The 21,096-nt window shown below is 43.3% G+C and overlaps 1 protein-coding gene across 2 annotated transcripts in view; it reads right to left on the bottom strand.

Annotated features, from left to right (window-relative positions):
- Positions 1–21,096, bottom strand: part of CDK15 (cyclin-dependent kinase 15) — a 137,378-nt gene that overhangs the window by 2,443 nt on the left and 113,839 nt on the right. For both annotated transcript variants that reach the window (XM_006889088.1, XM_006889087.1), the window contains exons 11-12: positions 18,814–18,862; positions 9,619–9,758 (exon numbers count right to left, since the gene is read on the bottom strand). In XM_006889088.1, the coding sequence (XP_006889150.1) occupies positions 9,619–9,758; positions 18,814–18,862 (189 nt within the window). The remainder of the gene's footprint in view (positions 1–9,618; positions 9,759–18,813; positions 18,863–21,096) is intronic.

Here is a 21,096-nt window from a genome sequence, read left to right as displayed (position 1 = left end):
AGAGAGAGAGAGAGAGAGTAAGAGAGAGAGAGAGAAACATTATCTGGCAGAACAGTGCTGTGAAAGCAACCAGTTAATCAAAAGGATTGCAATGTGGCCATGGACTGCCACACTCTCCTCCCCAACTCATAGAAAAAGAAAAAGAAAAAAGCAGCAGAGCAGCGACTCTCCGCAGTCGCACAAATGCAAACCTTCCACTCTGGTGACTCCTCATTAGCTTACTGAGTCTGACAGCATAATTATCGCAGCTGCTTCGCGCTTAGAATAAATAAATACAAAAGTGGGTGTTTAAAAAATTTCGAGAAGGGGAAATTCAGTCATCTCGACAGTCAGCAGGACAAGTTTATTTAAAACTTTTAGTTTCTTATGTATTTAGATCATTTCAGAACAACATAATGAGATAGTTGTCTTTCCATCTAATTGAGTTCCTAAGCTCCTGGCTGTTGGCTGTCACCTCTTTCAAACTTTGCTTTAACTTTCCTTCCCTTAGAAATCTGATCCTGGTGTCTCCTTTTACTCTCCCTGGGCTGATAACCTGGTGAAGACTCAGTGCACTGGAGTGCAGAAAGTGACTTAATGGGATTGAGAAACCAAATAACCTTTCACAGGAAACAAGATAATCAAATCTCTCTTGCTTGTAACAGCTAAGGGAGAAAGCATCAGTTAAAAAAAAAAAAAGAAGAAGAAGAAAGAGAGCGAGAGCCTGGAAATCAAACCATCATCCCAAAATGTCTGGTAATTTCCCCATCACGTGGTCTTTGTGCTGCTCTTACACACCATCCATCAATCCATCAGGCAGCACTGCTCAGTGCATTTAATTATTCAGAGTGCACCCGGCCTCGTGATTACGCGGTAATTTTAGCTCATGTGTATGTATATAGACTTCATAGCTTCAAAGCCCAAAGGATCACACAGCACTTCAAATTGAAGTTGCTAACTAACACGGAGTGCACTTAAAACTCTGACTAGGGGCACAGCACATATGCATTTCCGATTAAAGCAGATGATCTTTCCTTTTAAAATTAATTAGTGCCTATTTATCTTTTCCTCTCTCTCCCACCCCTCGCTCTCCCAGGACTGCATTCACATAAAGGCTTCCATTCAGTCAGTGAGTTAAGAGCTTTGGAAAATAAACAGTCTGTCAATCTGGGATAAAGGAAATGAGGATTAGTCCATTGTGCAGATGGAGAAACTGAGGAAAAAAGAAGAAAACTCAGGTCCTTGAACTCCCAACCCAGAGCTTTGGCCCTCTCTACCATTTTTCTCACTTGACTTTTTTTTAAAAATTTTTATTTTATTATTATTTTTTTGTGCATGTACCATCAAATCAGATCTGACAGGTACAGGAGGAAATTGTCCCTCCTTCTCCGGCAGAGCATCTGGTGGATTTGAACCGTGTACCTCTGGGGTTGCAGTACAGCTTCTTGCCACTAGGACACCAGAGGCCCCCCCCACCCCTTCACTTGACTTTTTAAAAAAACTATAAAGATGAAAAGACACTGACACTCAGGAAAGCATTGGCAAAGGTGAAGAGAATCTCTAATAATCACCCAATCACTTACTCCCTTCCAACTGGTCCCAGCTCAACGACCGTAATTGTTTATGGGATTGCCCATCTTTCTTCCACAGAGAAGCTGATAGATTCAAACCATCCACCTTTCAATTAGCAACTCAGTGCTTAACTACTGTACTAATAAGTTGTGGGGCTGGAGAAGAGCATACCACCGACTGTGAGGGAACAAACAGGTCTGTTCTGGAGAAGGTGAAACCAACTTGCTCTCTGGAGACAAGGATTTTGAAGCTCTGTGCCACAGACTTTGGGTGTGTTTCCAGGAGGGACCAGTCCTTGGAGAAGAACATCGTGCGTGGAAGGGTAGGAGGGACAATGCAGGAGAGGAAGGCCCTGGACAAGACAGATTGACATAGTGACTGGTGTCTTGAGGGTAGGGGTGTCAGAGGCAGTGAGATTGGTTCAGGATAGGACAGGTTTCAGAGCTATTGTACATAGGGTCGCTATAAATCACAGATAACAACAACCACTACCACCTTTCAGTTTTGCTCATATGCATAACACATTTTCACAGGTACACTATCCTGTGCTATTTAGAATTCTGGGTTTGTTTAGCATGTGTCGTAGTATAAACATTTCTCTATTACCAAGTGAAAACTACTGTTACTATTACCTGGACATCAATGACTCAGCTATATAACGAGAACATGGAATAGCAAATAGTATGTCCTTTTGCCCTCTTAAGGTCTCACACTCTTTCTAAAATGGTGTATCTTTACTTGTGAATTTCTCAGCCCATGAGGATAACAAATTTAACCAATTTAAGGGTTTAGTGGTTAAAGAGTTGTGCCGCCAACCCAAAGGCATGTGGCTTAAATCCACCAAGTGCTGTGAGGGAGAATGATGGACAATCTCCTCCTGTGTGATTTACTACCTCTGAAAACCCACTGGAGGGTCGGCTTGTGTTGGTTGTGATTCAAAGGTAACCAAAACCAGAAACAACAATAATAATAAAGGCTTGTTAGGGTTGAGATACTTACTTTATCCAGACTTGAAGCAACATGGCTCTATGCAACAGCACAGACCATCTCTCACCCCAGCATCCCCTCTACTGTGTGGGAATGGGTTGAAGACAACTTGGAGCACAGAAGGGATAGAACTGTGATATGTTATTGTTGACTGCCCCCTAGTCAAGCACGACTTATAGCAACCCTATGAACAAAAGGCCTGAAGCCTTTCTATAACTATCGATATTTATCAAAGTTCATAGAGTTTATGGGGCCATGTTGTTTAGGATGTGGATGCCACTCTTGCTTCCAAGAAGTGTAATAAAGATAAATAAAATTAGTGTGTTATAGAAGATAATTCCTAACTTGCTTCTCTCTGACTACTACCATGGATGGACAGAGGATTTGAATGGTGGAGAAAGTGGTCTGAATTAGATAATAAACGTCTAGAGTCAGAATAGAGTCCACAGACCTAGCTCAGAATCTCTGTTCCTTCTTTTTCAACCTTCAATCCCTCAAAACCAACCTTGTGGAAGAACAAGATTCTGAATAAACTTTCAAGAAATCAAACCAGTTGCCACTGAGTCATTCCAATTCATGATGACCTCACACATTGCAGAGTAGATTCACACACCCTGTAGGATTTCCAAGGCTGTGATCCTTCAGAAGAGGGCCACCAGGCTTTCATTCTGAAGTAGCTTTGGGGAGTTTTGAACAGCTAACCTTCCTATTAATAACTGAGCAGTTAACCCTCTGTTCCAGCAGGGACAAACTTAAGTGGACTAGACCATAGAAGCAATAAATGGAAAATACTTGAAATCCTGAGGGAGAATGCAAAGAACTAAACTAAGCTCCCTTGGTACGTGGATTGTTGCAAAAGGACATATTGAGAAACAGCCATGGTGTGAGTCAGCATCGTGTCACTGTTATTTAAAATTAGACAGTTGCAGGATGATGGTAGACAGCATTAAGCAGAAGATGACATTCCTCTGCTTGGAAAGTCCTTTTCCCTAACCATCCAGTTTCCATCATCTTCCCAGACCTACTCACAAGAGGCATCCTCCATCTCCCAGCTGGACTTCATCTTGTCTCTTCAGTGTGCCCAGACTATTTCACATGTGTTTACGTGATCTGCAGCTGTTTCTTCTATGCTTGTTTTATTTCCTTAAGGATTGTAAGCTCTTTGAGGACAGGGCCCATGACTAATTCATTTCTGTGTACCTCCCAAAAGGCACTTAGAAAATATTCAATGAATGATCAAGGATGGAATTCTTCCACGCAGAACTTGGAGTCTATGCTGGATACAGAGTCTCAAAGACAAGTACACCAACTGGAACGGGTTCAGAATATAACAATGAAACAAAACAAGTATAGAGTGGACAGAATCTATTTCAAAAAACAAAAAATGTAAAATAAAAGTTTAAAGGAATTCGGCCCAGCAAAGTGAGCTTTGGAAACAGCTATCATGTAGATCTTCAAATACATATGTAAAGAGCTAATAAAAGGCCCGAGGTTCTTTTAGAAACAAACAAACTAATCATTCAGGTATTAATGGGATGGTGTGAGTAAAGCTGACTGAATAATTTCCCAAGTGAAACAGCAGGACAGTGTGACTAACAGTGGAGATAAATTGTATACTCTCTCCTCTGCCTCTAGGAGTAGGAGTCTAGGATGAGAGCATGACTTGTCAGACGTTGTGCAAAAACATTTGTGAAATAACTGCAAGCTCTTAAATTCTGGGATTTTTCTCCCCCTCCTCCAAAGTTGTTAGAATCTGTTTTATAGAAGAGGGATTTAGTCTAGGAAGGAATGGAAGAAACTCAGGCTAGGGATTTGGAAAGCAAAGTGGGACCAACCCACAGAGAGAGAGAGAGACAGCCTTTGAAGTCCAGGCGATCAAGGACCATGGCTTAAGGGCCAGACTCTTAAATCACTTGGCATTTACTTGCCACAGATTTCTTTTTTTTCAAGAAAAAAACCAAACCAACTAAGAGACTCATGTGGATCAGTGCCTGTGGTCCAAAATGGCTGTTGTCCACTCACAAATCAATCATAACTTTCCAAGGGTCAAATTTGGAAACTTTCCTACAAGAATAGAGTGGGGCCAGTTTCTGGAAGGGGCAGAGTAGTGATTTTCTCCTCCTCCTCTCCCCAAATCATTAAACAGCACTTTTCTTCCCCCTAGAGCCCAAGTTCATGCTCAGGGCAAAGGGAATTAAATGAAGAAGCTGAACCTGCAGCTAAGATTAGAGAGTGGCCAAGGGCCTAATTTTAGGTCTTTGCTGCCCCAGCTGACGTCCTGCACTGCGGACTGCGCCAAGAGGACCACAAGTGTGGCCGGTCAGTCGGTGTCTGAGCAGGGAGAGCGTCTCCCTGGCCATCTGCAAAAGCAATTAGCTTGCCGTTGGGTGTGTTTTGAGAGGGGCTACCAATAATTTCTTCTTCCACCAATGTTTCTTCAGGTGTTTGAGAGTCAATAAGAGAACATGTCGGAGCTTGGCAGAAGTTCCCACATGCTTTCCATTCTCATCTTCACACCTTAACCTCTAAGTGTGCACTCCAACAAGAGAACTCACCCTGCCATTCCTGGTTTTCCATAGCAAGTAACACTCCCAACAGAGTCCCTCTGCCTAGACCTAGAGAAAGTCTGCACGACTTAGAGAAAGTGTGGTTTGGCACCTGCCAGCTTCATGGATGCAGAGATGGATGGGAGAGACAGATTCTCCCATCTGGGGGAATCTCTATCTATGACACTGGGTTTAGACCGTCCTTCTATTCTTCATATAGCCCTCATCCACAAGTTTCATGATTTTAATTGTCCTCTTCAGAGGGCAAATAATAGTAGCTGGCATCTTCCAGATCAAAAGGGGAATCAGAATATATTTTAAAGTAACAACTCTGTTATCCTACAACCAGAATAATAAAAGGATATAAATATGAGTCCCTAAATGATTGCATTCTGAAATGCCATGGGGGAGCAAGATTTCCTGCATAAGGATGCTAGGGAAACTCCCACAAGAGTATACCATATTTTTGCACAACCCCAAAGCTTGTGGCAGCCAACCATGAGGAAGTCTGTGTCCCTTCAAGTTTGGGGACTGTGCTAATCCTCGGGGGCTTCCAGTCTGCACTGGAGGTGCTTACTAGAAGCTCATTTCAGGGGCAATAAAAAAAGGCAGACTGGCACTGCCAGACCAAGAGAAGAGTCCCTTAACAAGACTGAATGCCATTGGTGAGGGCCACTACCCCACTGTCCAGGAAGTACAGAAACTTCTCCCTTCCTCTATTCTCCTTCTCAATTGGAAGAAAATCTGTCTACTTGTCTCGAGTCCTAACTGTCGGCCTGTCTCTGTACCTGTCGCCCCCTCCACCACCACCACACAAGCACACCCAGTCCGCCCCCCTCCCCCGTCTTGTGGTGCGGGCCCTTTCATCTTCTTCCTCGGGGATTCGAGATGTCGCTGCAGGAAGTGCTTGTCGGCTGCGGCAGCAGCAGCAGAGCCCTGTGGCTTTGACAAACCTCATTTAATTGGGAGGAAGCCAGGAGAATTTGAAAGAACTGAAACATCCACGAAACTCCTTTTATCAGGCATAATTTAAACGCTGCATGGAAAAACCCCTATATGTATAAAGAAAAGTCAACTTCCCTCCTGCTGGGAGCACTCCTTGGCTACCCTCCCCAGCACAGGCAGGCTCCTGCAAGATTCCATCTTTTCATTTCTCTAAAAGTGTCAAAGTAGATTTAGGCTCTGTGACTGGGTGAGTAGAGAAGGAATACAGATATCCCTGTCTCCTTCATACCTGTGTGTGCATGTATACACACACACACACACACACACACACACTCTCACAAAACCACAATCCCCTAGATATGCATGCACCAGAGTCCTTCTGTTGGTGGATTTGTTTCTGGTCTATCAGGAAGAAACAAAATCACCCTTTCTAAAAACTCATCAACTTGGACAACAACTGTCTTTTTAATTACCCTTCACGCAAAAAGCTGGTGCCCAGAGAAGTTTATGTTTAGAAATCTGCAGAAGTCTTACTGTTGTTATGTGCTGTTGAATGGGCTCCAACTCATAGCAGACTCTCCAGTGAGTTTTCAGAGGCTGTAAATGACACAGGAAGAGGTTGCCTCTCTTTCTGCTGTACAGGAGCTGATGGATTTGAACCAGCTGTCTTTGGATTAGCAGAGAAACTCATCCCTAGGCCACCAGAGGTCCCTTTGTATCCAGAATAGCAGCCAGGAGAATAGCCCATAGGGGAACCTGTGTTGTTTTGTTGTTTGTGGGTTGGTTTGTTTAAGTAAAGGATGTGTGTTGGTGTACGGATGTGAGAGTGTGTGTGTGTGCGGGGGGGGGGGGGGGAGCGCAGATAGAGAGACTGACCCTGTGCTTCTAAATGTGTCCAAACATATATATTTCCTTGAAGTGTTAGAAGTTCTGAGCCCAAGGGGGAAAAGCAAAGAAGGGATACCTACAGAGGCTCAGCCTGGGAAGGAGGTGTTTGGATGGAGTCTGGGAGGGAATGGGGCTGAAGTGGAGGCAGAAGGAGCAGAAATGGAGAAGGAATTGAAGTCGCTCTGGAGTGTCTTTTATTCCACTCAGGCCAAAGCACGTCCTTCCTCTCCAGTCTAATCCGCCCCCCTGAACTGCTCCCACTTCCAGTCTAATCTGCCCCCCCTGAACTGCTCCGGTCCCTCCAGAGCATCGCCTGTAGCACAATGGCTTCTCTGGACATCTGCAGTTGATTATGAGCAGATTTTCATTGTTTAGATATGATTTGTGCTAACACGAGGATGAGGGTGCCCCGTTTCCTCTTCCTCACTCTCCTTTCCTCCCACTCCATAAGATCCTTGAGGCCAAGGCCAAGTCTCCTTTGCCTCAACTTTTTATAGCACTTAATATGTTCTTGACACTTAACGGCAACTTAATAAATACTGATGACTGACTCTTCTTACAGGGTTAAGTAAGACATTAACCCCAGCTGTACAATGATGGTGATTTTTGGGAAGCGCCTAAATGATTCGCTTTCAAAGTAAAATAACTCAAGAGGTCTCAAACAGAGCTCTCGACCACAGCAGGACTGTGTCCTAGATAACATGTGGACACGTTTACAGACCCTGGGACTTCAGACCACACTGTTATCTATACTTCCTTACTCTATCGTCACCCCATCACAATCTATGTACATTTCCTCCCCAATCTCATCCTAACGTCCTGCTCTCAAAATCGAAAAGGAAGTGAAGCCTCTGATGGATTCCACCCAATTCCACCCACCAGAGAGAGGCCTTACGGTCAGCTGCACAACTCACCAAGGGCTAAAATCAGCTTCCACTCCAACGCTGGATGTCGCCAAAGAAATGCCACCGCGGGCTAGTTCCCCCCACACAGCCGGACATGCCCACACTGCCCACATCCTCTCCTGGCCTCTCCTGACCGCATTCTGAGAACCACGAGGCAGCTCCTGTCACATGCTCCCTGGGCAGATTGCAGATCTGGAGGATGACTTCAGGTCCAGGCAGCAAAGGCGGATCTCAGGGTGAACCCAGTGGGCATCCAGCCTGGAGGATGCACCCTCCCCCAGACCCCACCCCGTTCTTCCTTCGGAGGCATCATGTTACCAATCAAGAGCAGCCCAGCTTCCCTCTCCCCACATATCCATGGCCCCTATCATCTTACTCTGGATGGAAGAGAAAAGGCTTCTTAAAAATCTCTGTGGCGCAACTACTGTGGAAGGTGGTATGGTGCTTTCTCAAAAAGTTGCAAATAGAGATACCATTTGACCCAGCAACTCCACTACTGGGAATATATCCCAAAGAGACCATAACTGACATCTAAGCAGATACATGCACACCCATGTTTATCGTGGCTTTGTTCACAATAGCAAGGAGTTGGAAGCAACCTAAGTGCCCATCAACAAACGAATGGATAGAGAAGCTGTGGTATATCCACACCATGGAATACTACACTGCATTGAAAAACAAAGAACTCATGCAATATTATTCAAAATGGGTGACCCTGGAGAACACTATGCTGAGTGAATTATCTCAGTCACAAAAGGACAAATACTGCATGGTGCCACTGTTATAAAACAGGACTGACATCAGGGTTGGAGGGAGACTCAGAAAGGCGGGATAAATAATGTATACTGCATTGAAACAGATGACAGAGAAAGCTGTTTAAAAGGGATATGTGATTAGGTATTTTTGTCATGACGGGAGTCCAGAGCGAAGGCTACATAGTGGAGTGGACCTGGGGGGAGGGACTGTAAAACAATGAAAGGGTTTTTCTTTTACTTTTCCAAGAGAAAAGTGTACTAGGGGGGAGGGCTGGGAAGGGAGAAAAGTACAACAATGAATGAATGGAAATCCACAATCTCTGTAAATTTTCATTGAAATTAATAATAAATTTAAAACAAAAACAAAACAAACCAAAAAACCAAAACTCTGGTTTTCCATCTCTTGGCAGAGAGGCTAGTTAACACAAACAAGCCCAAGGTAACTTCATCTCTTTTGATTTCTAAGTACAAATATGTGCAAATGAACTGTTTGGATAGTTACAAGGAAGTCCTGTCACCTCTTCACCAGAACTTGGGAGTTGTACCTAGTCTATGTACTATCAGGGCATCCTGGGAGCATAGTGTGTTGGTCCAAACATCTCCACCTCTCTGGCAGTTTGAGCCCACCAGCTAAGATTCTTGGGGATGCAATTTGTAGCCTTTTCTCTTGCCATCTATCTAGTTGAACTGACTCTCTAGCTGTCCCTCCAGTGGGTTTCTGGGGCTGTAAATCACAATGGGAGAAGACTGTCCATCTTCCTCCTGTGAAGTTGCTGGTTGGCTCAAGCTGCCGGAGAGGTGGGACTTTGGGGTTGACAGCACAAGCACCTGTGGACTAGGTCACCAGTCTCTAGTCTACACAAACATCGAGTTGCATTAAGTTCCATATTTCTCTTCCCAGGTAAACTGGTCTCTATTCTTCTGACTGTAGATTCTATGGTTTTCTACTGTTCAGCTAAAGCACTTAGACACACGCACATGTACGCACAGGCGTGCATATGAACACACACGCACAATGCACCCACAGCCACCCTCTCTCACCCTTCGGAAGCTGGTGCAGCTGAGATGGCAGGGCACTGAAATAATCATGAACAAGTGCTTCTTGGGCAGACACCCGAGCTCTGGGAAATCCTTTTAGCATCTGGGATGCCAAGTCTTCAGCTTCAGGAACCCTGCCCAACCTGGAGAAGTGAGAGAGAAAAAAAGGTTCTCTAGAAGTCTCCCTTCTGAAAAAGAAAGGGGAGCTCTGAACAGGAAAGGGGGAAGGGAGGTAGGGAGATTTACAAGTGTATTCCAAGTAGAATCTTCCTGGATGACTAAAGTGAATAGGAGGTGGGAAAATCTGCACCCCTGCCTCCCCACCATCCCCCCAACACTGAAACTTATGGCTGTCCTCTAACTGAGACGAAGGAAGAAAGCCTGTGTTCTATGGTTTAACTCTCCCCGTTCCCACTGTACATTATGCATGTATACGTAAAGGGCATAGAATTTTAATTACAGAAGCAGAAATATGTAATTAAAAGATTCTTCCTTGAGGGACATAGCATCCCTGACCAAGCAGGAAAGCTCAATTGAAAATAGATTCTAGACTCTGAGAGCCATAGCATGGAATGACGATGGGGAAAGGGAGAGACAGATTATGGAAGGTGCTGCCTGGGCGGAAAATAGCCTTATCTGTAGAGTGTTTGAAGCTCAGCCCTCAAGTTATTAGTTGAGAAGTTCTCTTGGTTTTCCCCGAGATGAAGCATGGAAGGCAAAAAGTAATCAATTATTTAAATCACAATAGGGACAAACTGACTTAATGTTGAGTTATACTATTTGGAGATGAATAAATCTATTTATTGAGAAACTATTATGTGCTAGTAGGTGGCTGGTGCTGGGTTGTACAGGACAAGATCTTGCCTTCTGATCACTAACAGTCTAAAAGGGCAATTGATCACTGATCGATTCACCGATAAAAATAGTGAATTAAAAGTTCTGAAACCTGATAGCCAATGGAAGAAGGTGGTCAGGGATGCATTTTTTGTAAGAGTATCATTCTAGATTAGAGATGGAGGACTGAAGGCAGATAAGACGACATACTGCCACAGAGAAATGTGGTTTAAATTCTGATCTGAGGGTGAAAGGAAGGAGAGTAAGTGTAGAGAGTAAAAGTCAGTTGACTGGCCAGGGACAGAGGCTGGGAGAAGGGGTCCCAACCTAAGTTGGATAGAGCATTAGGGGTCGATCCTGTGAAGACCTGTGTGTTCACACTTCCTATTTACTTGTAATTTATCCTTGCTGATGGCAGTTGGGTCCTGGCTGAAAGCAGAAAATACCAGAAGAATATCCTCTGAATATTATTGACTATGCAAAGACATTTGACTGTTGTTCGTGTGAATCATAACAAATTATGACTAATATTGAGAATGAGAATCCCAAGAACACTTAATTGTGCTTATGTTAAACCTATATCTAAGCCAAAAAGCTGTTGTCTGAACAGAGCAAGGGAACAGTGTATGATTTAAAATTAAGAAAGATGTGTGTCAGGATTATGTTTTCTTCCTATTTATTCAATCTGTATGCTCAACAAATTATCCGAGAAGCTGGACTCTATGAAGAAGAATTTGGCATGAGGACCTGCAGAAAAATTCATCAACAACCTGCTTTATTCAGATGATACAAGCTTGCTTGCTGAAAGTGAAGAGGATTTCAAGTGCTTGTTGCAGAAGATCAAAGACTACAGCCTTCAATATGGATTACATTTCAACATCAAGAAAACAAAAATTCCCACCACTGGGGTGATAGGCAACAATATCATGACAGATGGAGAAAAAACCTGAAATTGTCATCTTATGTGGATCCACAATTGACATCCTTGGTACCAGCAGTCAGGATATCAGGAGACATATTGCACTGGGCATGTTTGTAGTCAGGAGCAATGCTGTCAGTTTAAAGACTATGCTTTGCCTTATCCAGGTCATAGTCTTTTCAATCACTTGCTATGCATATGAAAGCTGGATAATGAATAAATATGTCAGAAGAAGAATTGATGTCTTTGAGTTGTGGTGTTAGAGAAAAGTACTGAATATCCCATGGACTGCCAAAAGACCAAACAGATATATCTTAGAGAAAGTGTAGCCAGAGTGATCCTTGAAGGCAAGGATGGCAAAGCCGTGTCTCATTTGGGCATGCTCTTGGGAGAGGCTATTCCTTGGAGAGGGACATCATGCTTGGAAAGATGGAGGGCTGACAAAGGAGAGGAAGCCCCTCAACCAGATGGGTTGATACAGTGATTGCAGCAAGGGGCCCAAATACATCAGAGAGGATGAGGATGGCACAGGATAAGACTGGATTCAGACCTGCTGTCTATAGGGTCACAATGACTGGTACTTGATGGCACCTACCAATGACAATCTAATGACAGTCTTTGGAAAAAGATAGCATGCTGAGAAAGGTAGAGTCAATGAAAGAGAAGAAACCCCCAACGAGATGGGTTGACACAGTGACCACAATGGGCTAGAACGTGGCAGAGACCGTGAGGACGGAGCCAGACAGGACAAGGTTCAGATGTGTTGTTCTCAGGGTAGCTGTGAGTTGACTTGTTGGGATCCAACAACAATGACAACAGTTCCAGTAATTTAAGTAGACCCATCTCCACAGCCTAGAGACAACTTTGTAAGAGGAAAGCCATAAGAGGGGAAACAGTGCAGTTCCGGGAGGTATTTAACTGCAGGACTTATGCCTGCCATTCACAATGAAGTTGCATGACCAAGAGATCCTTCAGTTGGTGAACAGACAGACTGTGGCATGGTCATGTCCATTCAGGAGAGTATTAGTTGCCAATGAAGAGAAATTAGCTACATAGCAGGAGAAATCGTACATGCATACTGCTAAGTGAATATGCAAGTCTGAAAGGCTACATGTTACATGATGCCAAGAACATGATATACTGAAAAGGCAAAAAAAAAAAGAGACAGTGAAAAGATCAATAGTTCTTACAGGCTCAGGGGATGGTGGAAGGGATAAACAGGTGGAACACAGGGCGTTTTAAGCAATTGCAAATATTCTGTATGATAGTAATGGATAATACATTGCTAGTGGTATGTGCCGTCAAGTTGGAACTCACCCACAGTGGGTTTTCAGTAAACAACACAGGAGATTGCCCATTCTGGCATATGTCATTATAAAATTCTCAGTACCCTCAAGTCATTCTGACTCCTATCATCTCTTTATTGGGTTTCTGTGGCTGTAAATCCTAACGAGAGGAGACTGCCTGTCTTTCTGTCTCAGAGCTGCTAGTGGATTTGAACCACAGGAGATTTATAGATTTTTGACGAGTAGTGCAGCATGCTAAGGATCATGCCACCAAAGTTTTTATATGACATATATTTGTCAAAAGCCAGAGAACTGTACAGTGTAGAGAGTGAGTCTTAATATAAAGTATCACTTCCCATTAGCAGCAATGTCTTCTCACTGGTTCCTCAAATTGTAACAAATATACAGAAATACAGGATGTCATTAAAAGAAACAGTGCTCAGGAGGAAAGCAGATGTATAGGAATTTTGTTCTTTTTATATAATTTTCCTGTAAACCTAAAACTGCATTAAAATAAAACAACAAAATAAATTTTAAGGGGGGAAATGGAGTTGCATGGTCATGGGATCTCATAGCAAATCCCTAAAAAAACCAAAAATCCACAAGCTTACTACATGTCCAACACACATGAAGATTCAAAGGACCAACAGACATCCTTTCCCTCTGCAGAAACCACTATGCAACAATGCTGGGAACCCAGGTTCAGAATAAAAATTTGCCTAAGCTTTGCATATAGTTTACTTAGCAAACTTTCAGGTACCTGATTCCCATGACATAAAACGGTTTCTGCAAATAGACAACTACCCTCAAGCCCAGAAATAACTGCCTCATTGACCGAAGACGGAGGAAGAATGTGTACTCCTCAGTGCTCTCTTCTCGGCCAGGCGAGTGGGAAGGGATGCAGGGTGGATGGAGTCCTCGCATTAGCTCCAGCCTGATGGAGGACTGGCAGGATTGTCTCCATCCAGAGCGCTCCTGGTCTCCCCTTGGTGCCTACGCTTTTTACTAACAGCATGAAGAGGCCGCCAAGTGTGAAATTTTGACAAGTTCCTACCAATCTCTACTTACTGTGACTATCCGACACTCTTGCTTGTTTGGAAGGGCCTAGGAATGCATAGACTGCATCTCTGGGCACAAATGTTCCTTTCCTGACACTTTCCCTGTGTTTGGTGGGCGCTCTGGTTGTGTATATAGTATGTTGCGTTACTAACCAAGAGGTTAAAAATGGCTCACTTCAGCTCATTGCCATTAAGTCAAAACCAACTCATAACCAACCCTCCAGAGGGTTTTCAGAGGGTATAAATCTCACAGGAGGGGACTGACCATCTTTCCAAAAAAAACTGTTGGTGGATTTGAACTATAAGAGAGGCTTGACCTTTGGGTTAGCAGCACATCTCCCTACAGACCCCACCTCCAGATCACCCTCCTTAAGGTTAACAATAACGACCTCGGAGATCTGTGGCAGGGCTGCTAGGAGACAGAACCAACTCAATGGCAGTGATTGAAGTGAAGTTCTAGTGCCTAAAGACCCATCTCAGACTCCTAACCCAGAGGCTGGAAGTTGGAATCCAGCAGCTGCTTCTTGAGAGAAAGAGAGCTGTCTCTTCTGTAAATATTTACAGCCTCAGAAACTTAGCAGAGGGCCACTATAAACAGCACCTATTCTTCAGTGGTGGTGTGGTTTCTGGGTCCCTGCGTCTAACAACCTGCATCTTCCTCAGTGGACAGTTTTACTGAGTGCCCATGGCCTATATATACTGCCACAGTTCTACAATTTGCAGCCTCTTTTAACTCCTTTTAGAACAATTCTTCACATGTTGATTACAATTGCTAATTTAGAACTAAAAGCTGGCATGAAAAGTGAACATTGCAAATGATCATTTGCCTACCAACCCCTTTCCACAGATGCCCAATGTTAATAAAAATATCATTTGTTCGGTTTGCGATGTTGCCAAGAGGATATTGAAGGATTAAAAGAATCTGCTTAATTAATGAGAGTCTCTTACTAAAATCAAAGAAACCTATGGTGAACCCCTCCTCCACATGAGAAGTGTACCCCTACCAAAATAACACACATTTATCTTAAAACTCTTAGAAAATACCAAGAAAGAAAACACAAACCACCCCTCGTCTCTGAAGCTACCTCCCCACTGATCATCACCATTGCTTTGTTGACCATTTTTCACTCCCACTATATTGTACCTGCTGTCTTAACCTGCTTTTCCCACTTGATTATCTTGATGTTTTTCTCTTTCTGAGCAGCTTTTAGTGGCGTAATTATAATGGCTGCAGGGCGTTCCATTACACGACCATATCATAATTTATATACTTGGACTCTTATATTGTTTCCTCTTTTGTTGGGTTTGGGGCTGGGTGGTGTGAATATTTATTAAAGTCTTACTGTAAAAATATCCCCAAAGAGAAATCTTTGTGTACTTGTGCAATTACTTCCTTAGGGTAAATTCTCAGGAGCAAAATTTCTAGGTTGAAGGATACAGAGCATCTTACACTTTTTCATTCCCAACATTAGCTAGAAGAGCTGCCACAACTTCCTATGGGTATATCAGGAGCAGCATGGGAGAGAGCCTGTCCCTGTGTTACATTCTAGGCCACCTGAACTGCCGCAGTTCCTACTGCTTATCAAAGTCCTAAAAAGAAAGAAAATTGTGCATCGATCTTAAATGGTGTGCTGGACATGAATGACATCCACATTTCATTTTAGAAGTCCAAAATAGAAACAAGCACAATGAGAATGGGAAAATCAGACTTGTTAGTCATGTAAAGTAGCATCTCATGTACTAGCCCATCACTCAACATGTTTAAAAACCTAGTGATTCCCAAGGGCCAGAGGCAACAGTCTTGATTTCTTAGCACAGCTTGACTTAAAGTCTGAAAATTCCCTTCCACATCGCTGCCGTCACCCTTCACAGGGCAAAGGCCTTCTTTATCTGTTTGGAATGCAAAGTTGGCCACTGTGAGCTCAACGGAGTTCTTTATGTTTTACCTAGATTTACAATAAGAAGAAAAAGGACAGAGATAAAGTAGATATTTGTTTAAAAATGCTGTCAGTTTAGGATGTTGTCAAGTAGACACAGAAGGAATGTGCACAATAAAGAGAAGATACGGCACCAGAGAGGCTGTGCTACAATTTGTTAATCAAGCCAGAAAATAAGTGTGTACTTGGTGATGGTGGTAGTGGTGTTGATTGCCTTTGAGTTGAGCACAACTCATAGCGACCCTATGAACAAAAGGCCTGAAAACCCTCTACAACTATCGGCATTTATCAAAGTTCATAGAGTTTCCGGAGGCAAGTTGTTTAGGAAGTGGATGCCACTCCTGCTTCCTACTTTCTGTGCACTTGGTGGACCCCTCTAAACCTGGTCGCCATAGTACTAGGCAAAGCCCGAGGACTTCACAGGTGTATGAACAGCGCCTCTCACCTTCGCAGAAATCTTGCAAAAAATTTTAGTGACACTTGGCTGGTTTTCTGTCCCCCTCATTTGTAACCCGATTGAGTTGACAACACCGGAGATCTGTACCAAGTGAATCTCGGCTCCACCACTTGAAAGCAGAACAAGTTTTGTCAAGGTACTGAAGTTCACTGTGCCTCAGTTTCCTCGGACTTTGTGAGGCGTAAGTTAAATATCATATGGAGCACACGGTTAAGCACATCTTTCAATATTAACCATGTTCTTTCTAGGACAAAATGCTTCCCAAAGCCAGGAGCTTTCTCACACAGTCACCTGGGCCAGTGTTGTCCCATAGGACTTTCTAAGACAAAAAAAAAAAATAGCCTGGAACTCCATTGTCCAATATGACAGCTACTGTTCACCTGTGGTAGTAGAGCTCTTGAAATGGGGCTAATGAAACTGAGCAACTAAGTTTTAATTTGATTTAAAGTCATTTAAATATCATTTTTTTTAAAAAAACACCACAACAAAACCCTACATGTATGAGAGGGGGGAAAAAAGCTCTAGGCATTATTCACTTCTGTAGGGGTGTGAGCAGAGAAGCCAAAAGGCTTAGAAAAGGCAGACAGACATTGTGGAGTGCAAGGGAGTCAGCAAGGGTGCCAGCTGCTGGATGTGGGAATGACAACTGAAGGATTGCTCATCAAGTTCAAGTCCCGCTCAGCACTAGAATAAAGCGGCCATATCAGGAGGCCAGGGCTCCTGATAGAAGGCTTAGTAGTAAGGAGTTACGGCCAACCCAAAGGCATGTGGTTCTGATCCACCAGCTGCTTCTTGAAAGAAAGATGGACAATCTCTTCCTGTGTGATTTAAAGCCTCTGAAATCCTGCTTGAGGGTCAGCGAGGAGTCAGTTTTGACATGATGGTCCACAACAACATCAGATGGAGCCATTTGCTGCTATGTGATAGTGGTGCAGCAATACAGGGTATCATTAAGGTGCTTTGCTGGTTTAGAGTTAACATTTGCTTTGGGGGCCAGTAGTGAAGTTATAGAAAGACTACGTCCACTCAACCCACCCTCTCAGGTCCATACTGACTCAGAGTGACCCTGTAGGGCAGGAGGGAGCTAGTGGTGTAACCCACAGAGTACTGTGATGCGAACCATAAGGGCTTGCCTTTCAGGTTGTTTGAATCCAACAATGGCTCCTTAGAAGAAAGATGTGCAATCTCTCATGCAGTTTACATCCTCGGAGGCCCAATGAAGGCTCAGCTATGAGCTGATTCTGCTTTGATGGCAATGAGCATGAGGGTTTTTTTCAAGACAGAACAGAGCTACTCATTAAGGTTGCCAAAGTGCCGCCAGAGTTCTCTCTTGGACGCAAGGATGGTAGAGCTTTGTCTTCCAGACTTTGGACATGTAGCTAAGAGAGGCTTTACCTTGGAAAGGGATATCATGCTGGGAAAGATCAGCAAAGGAGAGGAAGTTCCCCAATGAGATGGATTGACACTGTGACTGCAGCAATGGACTCAGGTGTATCAGAGATGATAAGGATAGCACAAGAGAGGACAAGATTCAGGTCTGTTGTCCATAGAGTTGCCATCAACTCAAAGGCACCTAACAACAACAGGCTATAAATCTTTATGAAAGCAGACTGCCTCATCTTACTCCTCCAGCAGGGCTCGTAGGTTCAATCTACTGACTTTAGAGGTACCAGCCAAATGCTTAAGTCACTCTACCACCAGAATTCCTAGAAAGCCCTGGGCAGTGCTAAGATCTTTGGCCAGGGCTTCAGGGGTTGTACCAAGCTTTTGAAAAGAAGAGTGGATGTGCAGGCATCCAACGGAGACTGTCCCTCCCCATAAAAGATCCTTTGATAGCCATACTTCTGTGTTCCTCACCCACTTTATTCTTTGGACCTTGACATTCCCTCTACTTGGAGGCTTTTTAAAGCATATGAACAGCAAGTATGGAGAGAAATCAAACGAAATACTGTTAGGTTAAATGATACCACATTTTCAGAGAAGAACAATGTTCAAATGACCAGTTAGGACCTTGGCCAGTGAACCTCTCTTCCATTTCTCCCCACCTGTGAGAGTGTGTTTTTCTTTGACATTTGAGCCTGCTTCCCCTGTCTCTGATGTTTTCCTCACTGCCCTTTTTGCCTCCTCACTGAAGCAAAAAGAACAGAGCCTCGGCTAATTACTCTCAGATCAAATAATACTGGTTATTGTAATTGGTCATTGTCCGAAAACACAGAGTTCTTCTTAGCCCTGAGGTTGCCTGGCACGGCTTAGTTAGCTAACTATTCCGGGAATGTCTCTATTATCTGTTTTACTTTGCAAAAGAAACTAGGGATTTGTTGAAAGCTGGTAATAAAAGTCTGGCCTGGTCGAAGGCAAGGCTGCGTAGAGAGGGCCTGGGAAAGCATGACCTCCATGAATCAAGCAGCCCCCCCTCCAATAGCCACTCAATGATGCTATTTGGTTTCTCTGTGTCAGAGAATAATAAACCCACTAGGTTTTCTTGCGGGCCAACACTCCTTCGTTCTCAGGGCCTGGGGCATAGTCGAGGGGCACAGAACTGTTTTAATGACCAAATTCACTGAAAGCAAAATGGTGCAAAGAGAAAAACTAACAAATCTACAGGTGGCTCCCGGCTCTCCCAGTGGTCTCTGGGGCGTGTTGAGAGGTCTGAGGTCCACGGAACTACCACTGTCTTGCAGTTTAAGGAGCTCCCCAAGTTACTTACCTGTTCCAGACCATCTGAAGGCTTTGGGGCTTAGGCGGTGGGAACCATTCTGGAAAATACACACAGAAACATGATGAGCATAATATCCTGGAAGTATACAGGTAAGGAATCTAGAAACCACAAAATTTCTGTTGCTTGTATGTTTATCCCACACCCATACAAAATTAACCTAAAATCTTGTTGCCAGAAATATCATTAAATTCTAAATATTATGAGTCAAGTCTCAAGTGAGCCAAAACTAATTTTTATTTATTTATTTATTTATTTTTAGGGAAAGTAGATGATTTTTAAGGGCTCTTCTCTGTTAATTTGTATGATTCTGTGGGACTTGAAAAGCAGTAAAATCAACAAACATTTATTTAACATCTACTGTGTGCAGAGCATGCATCAGTGCTAATGGAGAATACAAAGAACTCAAAAGATGCCTCCCCGTCCCAGGGAAATTACAATTCACTTGGAAGAACAAAGCACGCATGCATGAAAAGTCATGTGATGGATGGCAGGGCAAAGTCTCAAAAGTCTAATAAGGTAAAAAGTAACAGGACTGATTTTATATGTCACTTGTGCAAAAAAATGGAAGTGAGTCTTGACTTGAATAATGCAAAATGGACAATCACCAGAAATGAGAAAAGAATGAGAGGGAAATGAAGAGGTAGCTCAGGAGGGTGAAGGGAAAGGCAAAATAAATTTTTATCATACATTATAATTAATTACATTAATCAGTTGTAACTAATGTTATAAAATACATGTGAATGATTAAATGAAACTATAACTACAATATTATAAAACAATGTATGAATGATTGGATGACATTTAATTCCAGTGTTATTAAGCAAAATATTTTTTTAAAAGATCATGCAGAAAAAAATATATTTCAACAAAAACAACAACAACTAAATGGACAATAATAAAATTTTTTGCTTTCTTCGGAGCACTCTTTTACATAGTCAGATACCCTGTGCATAATTCCCTCATTGATGACTAGCAGTTTATAAGGGGAAACTAATGTCAGAGAGGCAAAGCCAACCAATATAGGTTGTCTGCATGGGGTAGGAGGGGAGGCCATATTTTGACTTTAGGATTTATTTTATACTGGCTTACATACAAAGTTCATAAAGATCATATACATTGGTTTTCACACCAGACTTTCCCCCTTTTCTTTACCAGTCTCTCTCTCTCTCCCCATCAAATTATAGTCACACAATTTGACTTTAGGATTTAATTCTGCTTTATCAGAACTTCTTGTCTGACCCTGGACATATCAGTCCCTCAATTTCAGAGAACCCACCACTCACTGCCATCAAGTAGATTCTCATAAACCCCACTCATGAACCGAAGAGAGGGCCTGAAAGAGCTGACCCTAGAGTGACAACATTTTCTACTTGAGGGAGGTCTGTGTCCTATGGAGTGATTGGACCTGATTCTCTTCCTGCCCCTATTTTTGTAGCTACCTGATTAAAAACCTTCAAACTCACTGCTGTGGAGTCAGAACCAACCTTTGGCTGACCCACCAGCGAGTTTCTGATGCTGTAAAACATAGGGATGGAGAAGCTCTCTCCTTCAGGTGAGATACAGGAGCCCTGGTGGCCTCGTCTGGAGGAAGCTGAGCTGCTAAGCTGAAGGCTACCCCTGTCTTGAAGTTCAAATGGCCCAGTGGCTCCACAGGAGACAATCTCCTCTCACGTGATTTATAGCCTCCAAAACCCACTGAGTGTCAGCGTGAGTCAGTTCTCACTTGATGATGGTAATGAGTTTGAGTTTTTAGCTAACACAGAAGAACCTAGAAGTGCCATGAATAAAGCATTTGGCTGCTAACTAAGAGGTTGTCTGTTCAAGCCCACAAGATGCTTCTTGGGAAAGAGATGAGGCAGACAGCCTGTGTGAAGATTTACAGCCTTGGAAGCCCTGTGGACAATTCTACTCTGTCCTTCAGAGCTGCTGTGAACCAGAATCGATTAAATGGTAGTGCGTGGTGAGTTAGCTGCAATCGAGGGATTTGTATGTCCAGGGTGAGTCAGGATGTCTTTATGAAGCAGAACCAAAGCCCAAAGCCAATGTGTGGGCTCCTTTGCACTCCAGCGTGGATAACCTCATGCTGGTGACCTTGCCTTTCTGGCACTGATATTCCCTGGTCGTTATCGGCCGGTGATCAGTGACAGAATGATGCACAAACAGGCATTCCCACAAAGCTCCACTTGAAAAAGCAAATGGCAACCAGAAAAAAGCAGGAGTAGCCATATTAATCTCTGATAAAATAAATATCAATGTAAAAACCATCACGGA

Source organism: Elephantulus edwardii, unplaced genomic scaffold (genome assembly GCF_000299155.1).
Source record: "Elephantulus edwardii isolate Elephantulus edwardi_28Jun2011 unplaced genomic scaffold, EleEdw1.0 scaffold00075, whole genome shotgun sequence".
NCBI lineage: Eukaryota > Metazoa > Chordata > Mammalia > Macroscelidea > Macroscelididae > Elephantulus > Elephantulus edwardii.
Note: the sequence above shows the minus strand (reverse complement) of the source record. Positions and strands in the feature narration are given on the sequence as shown.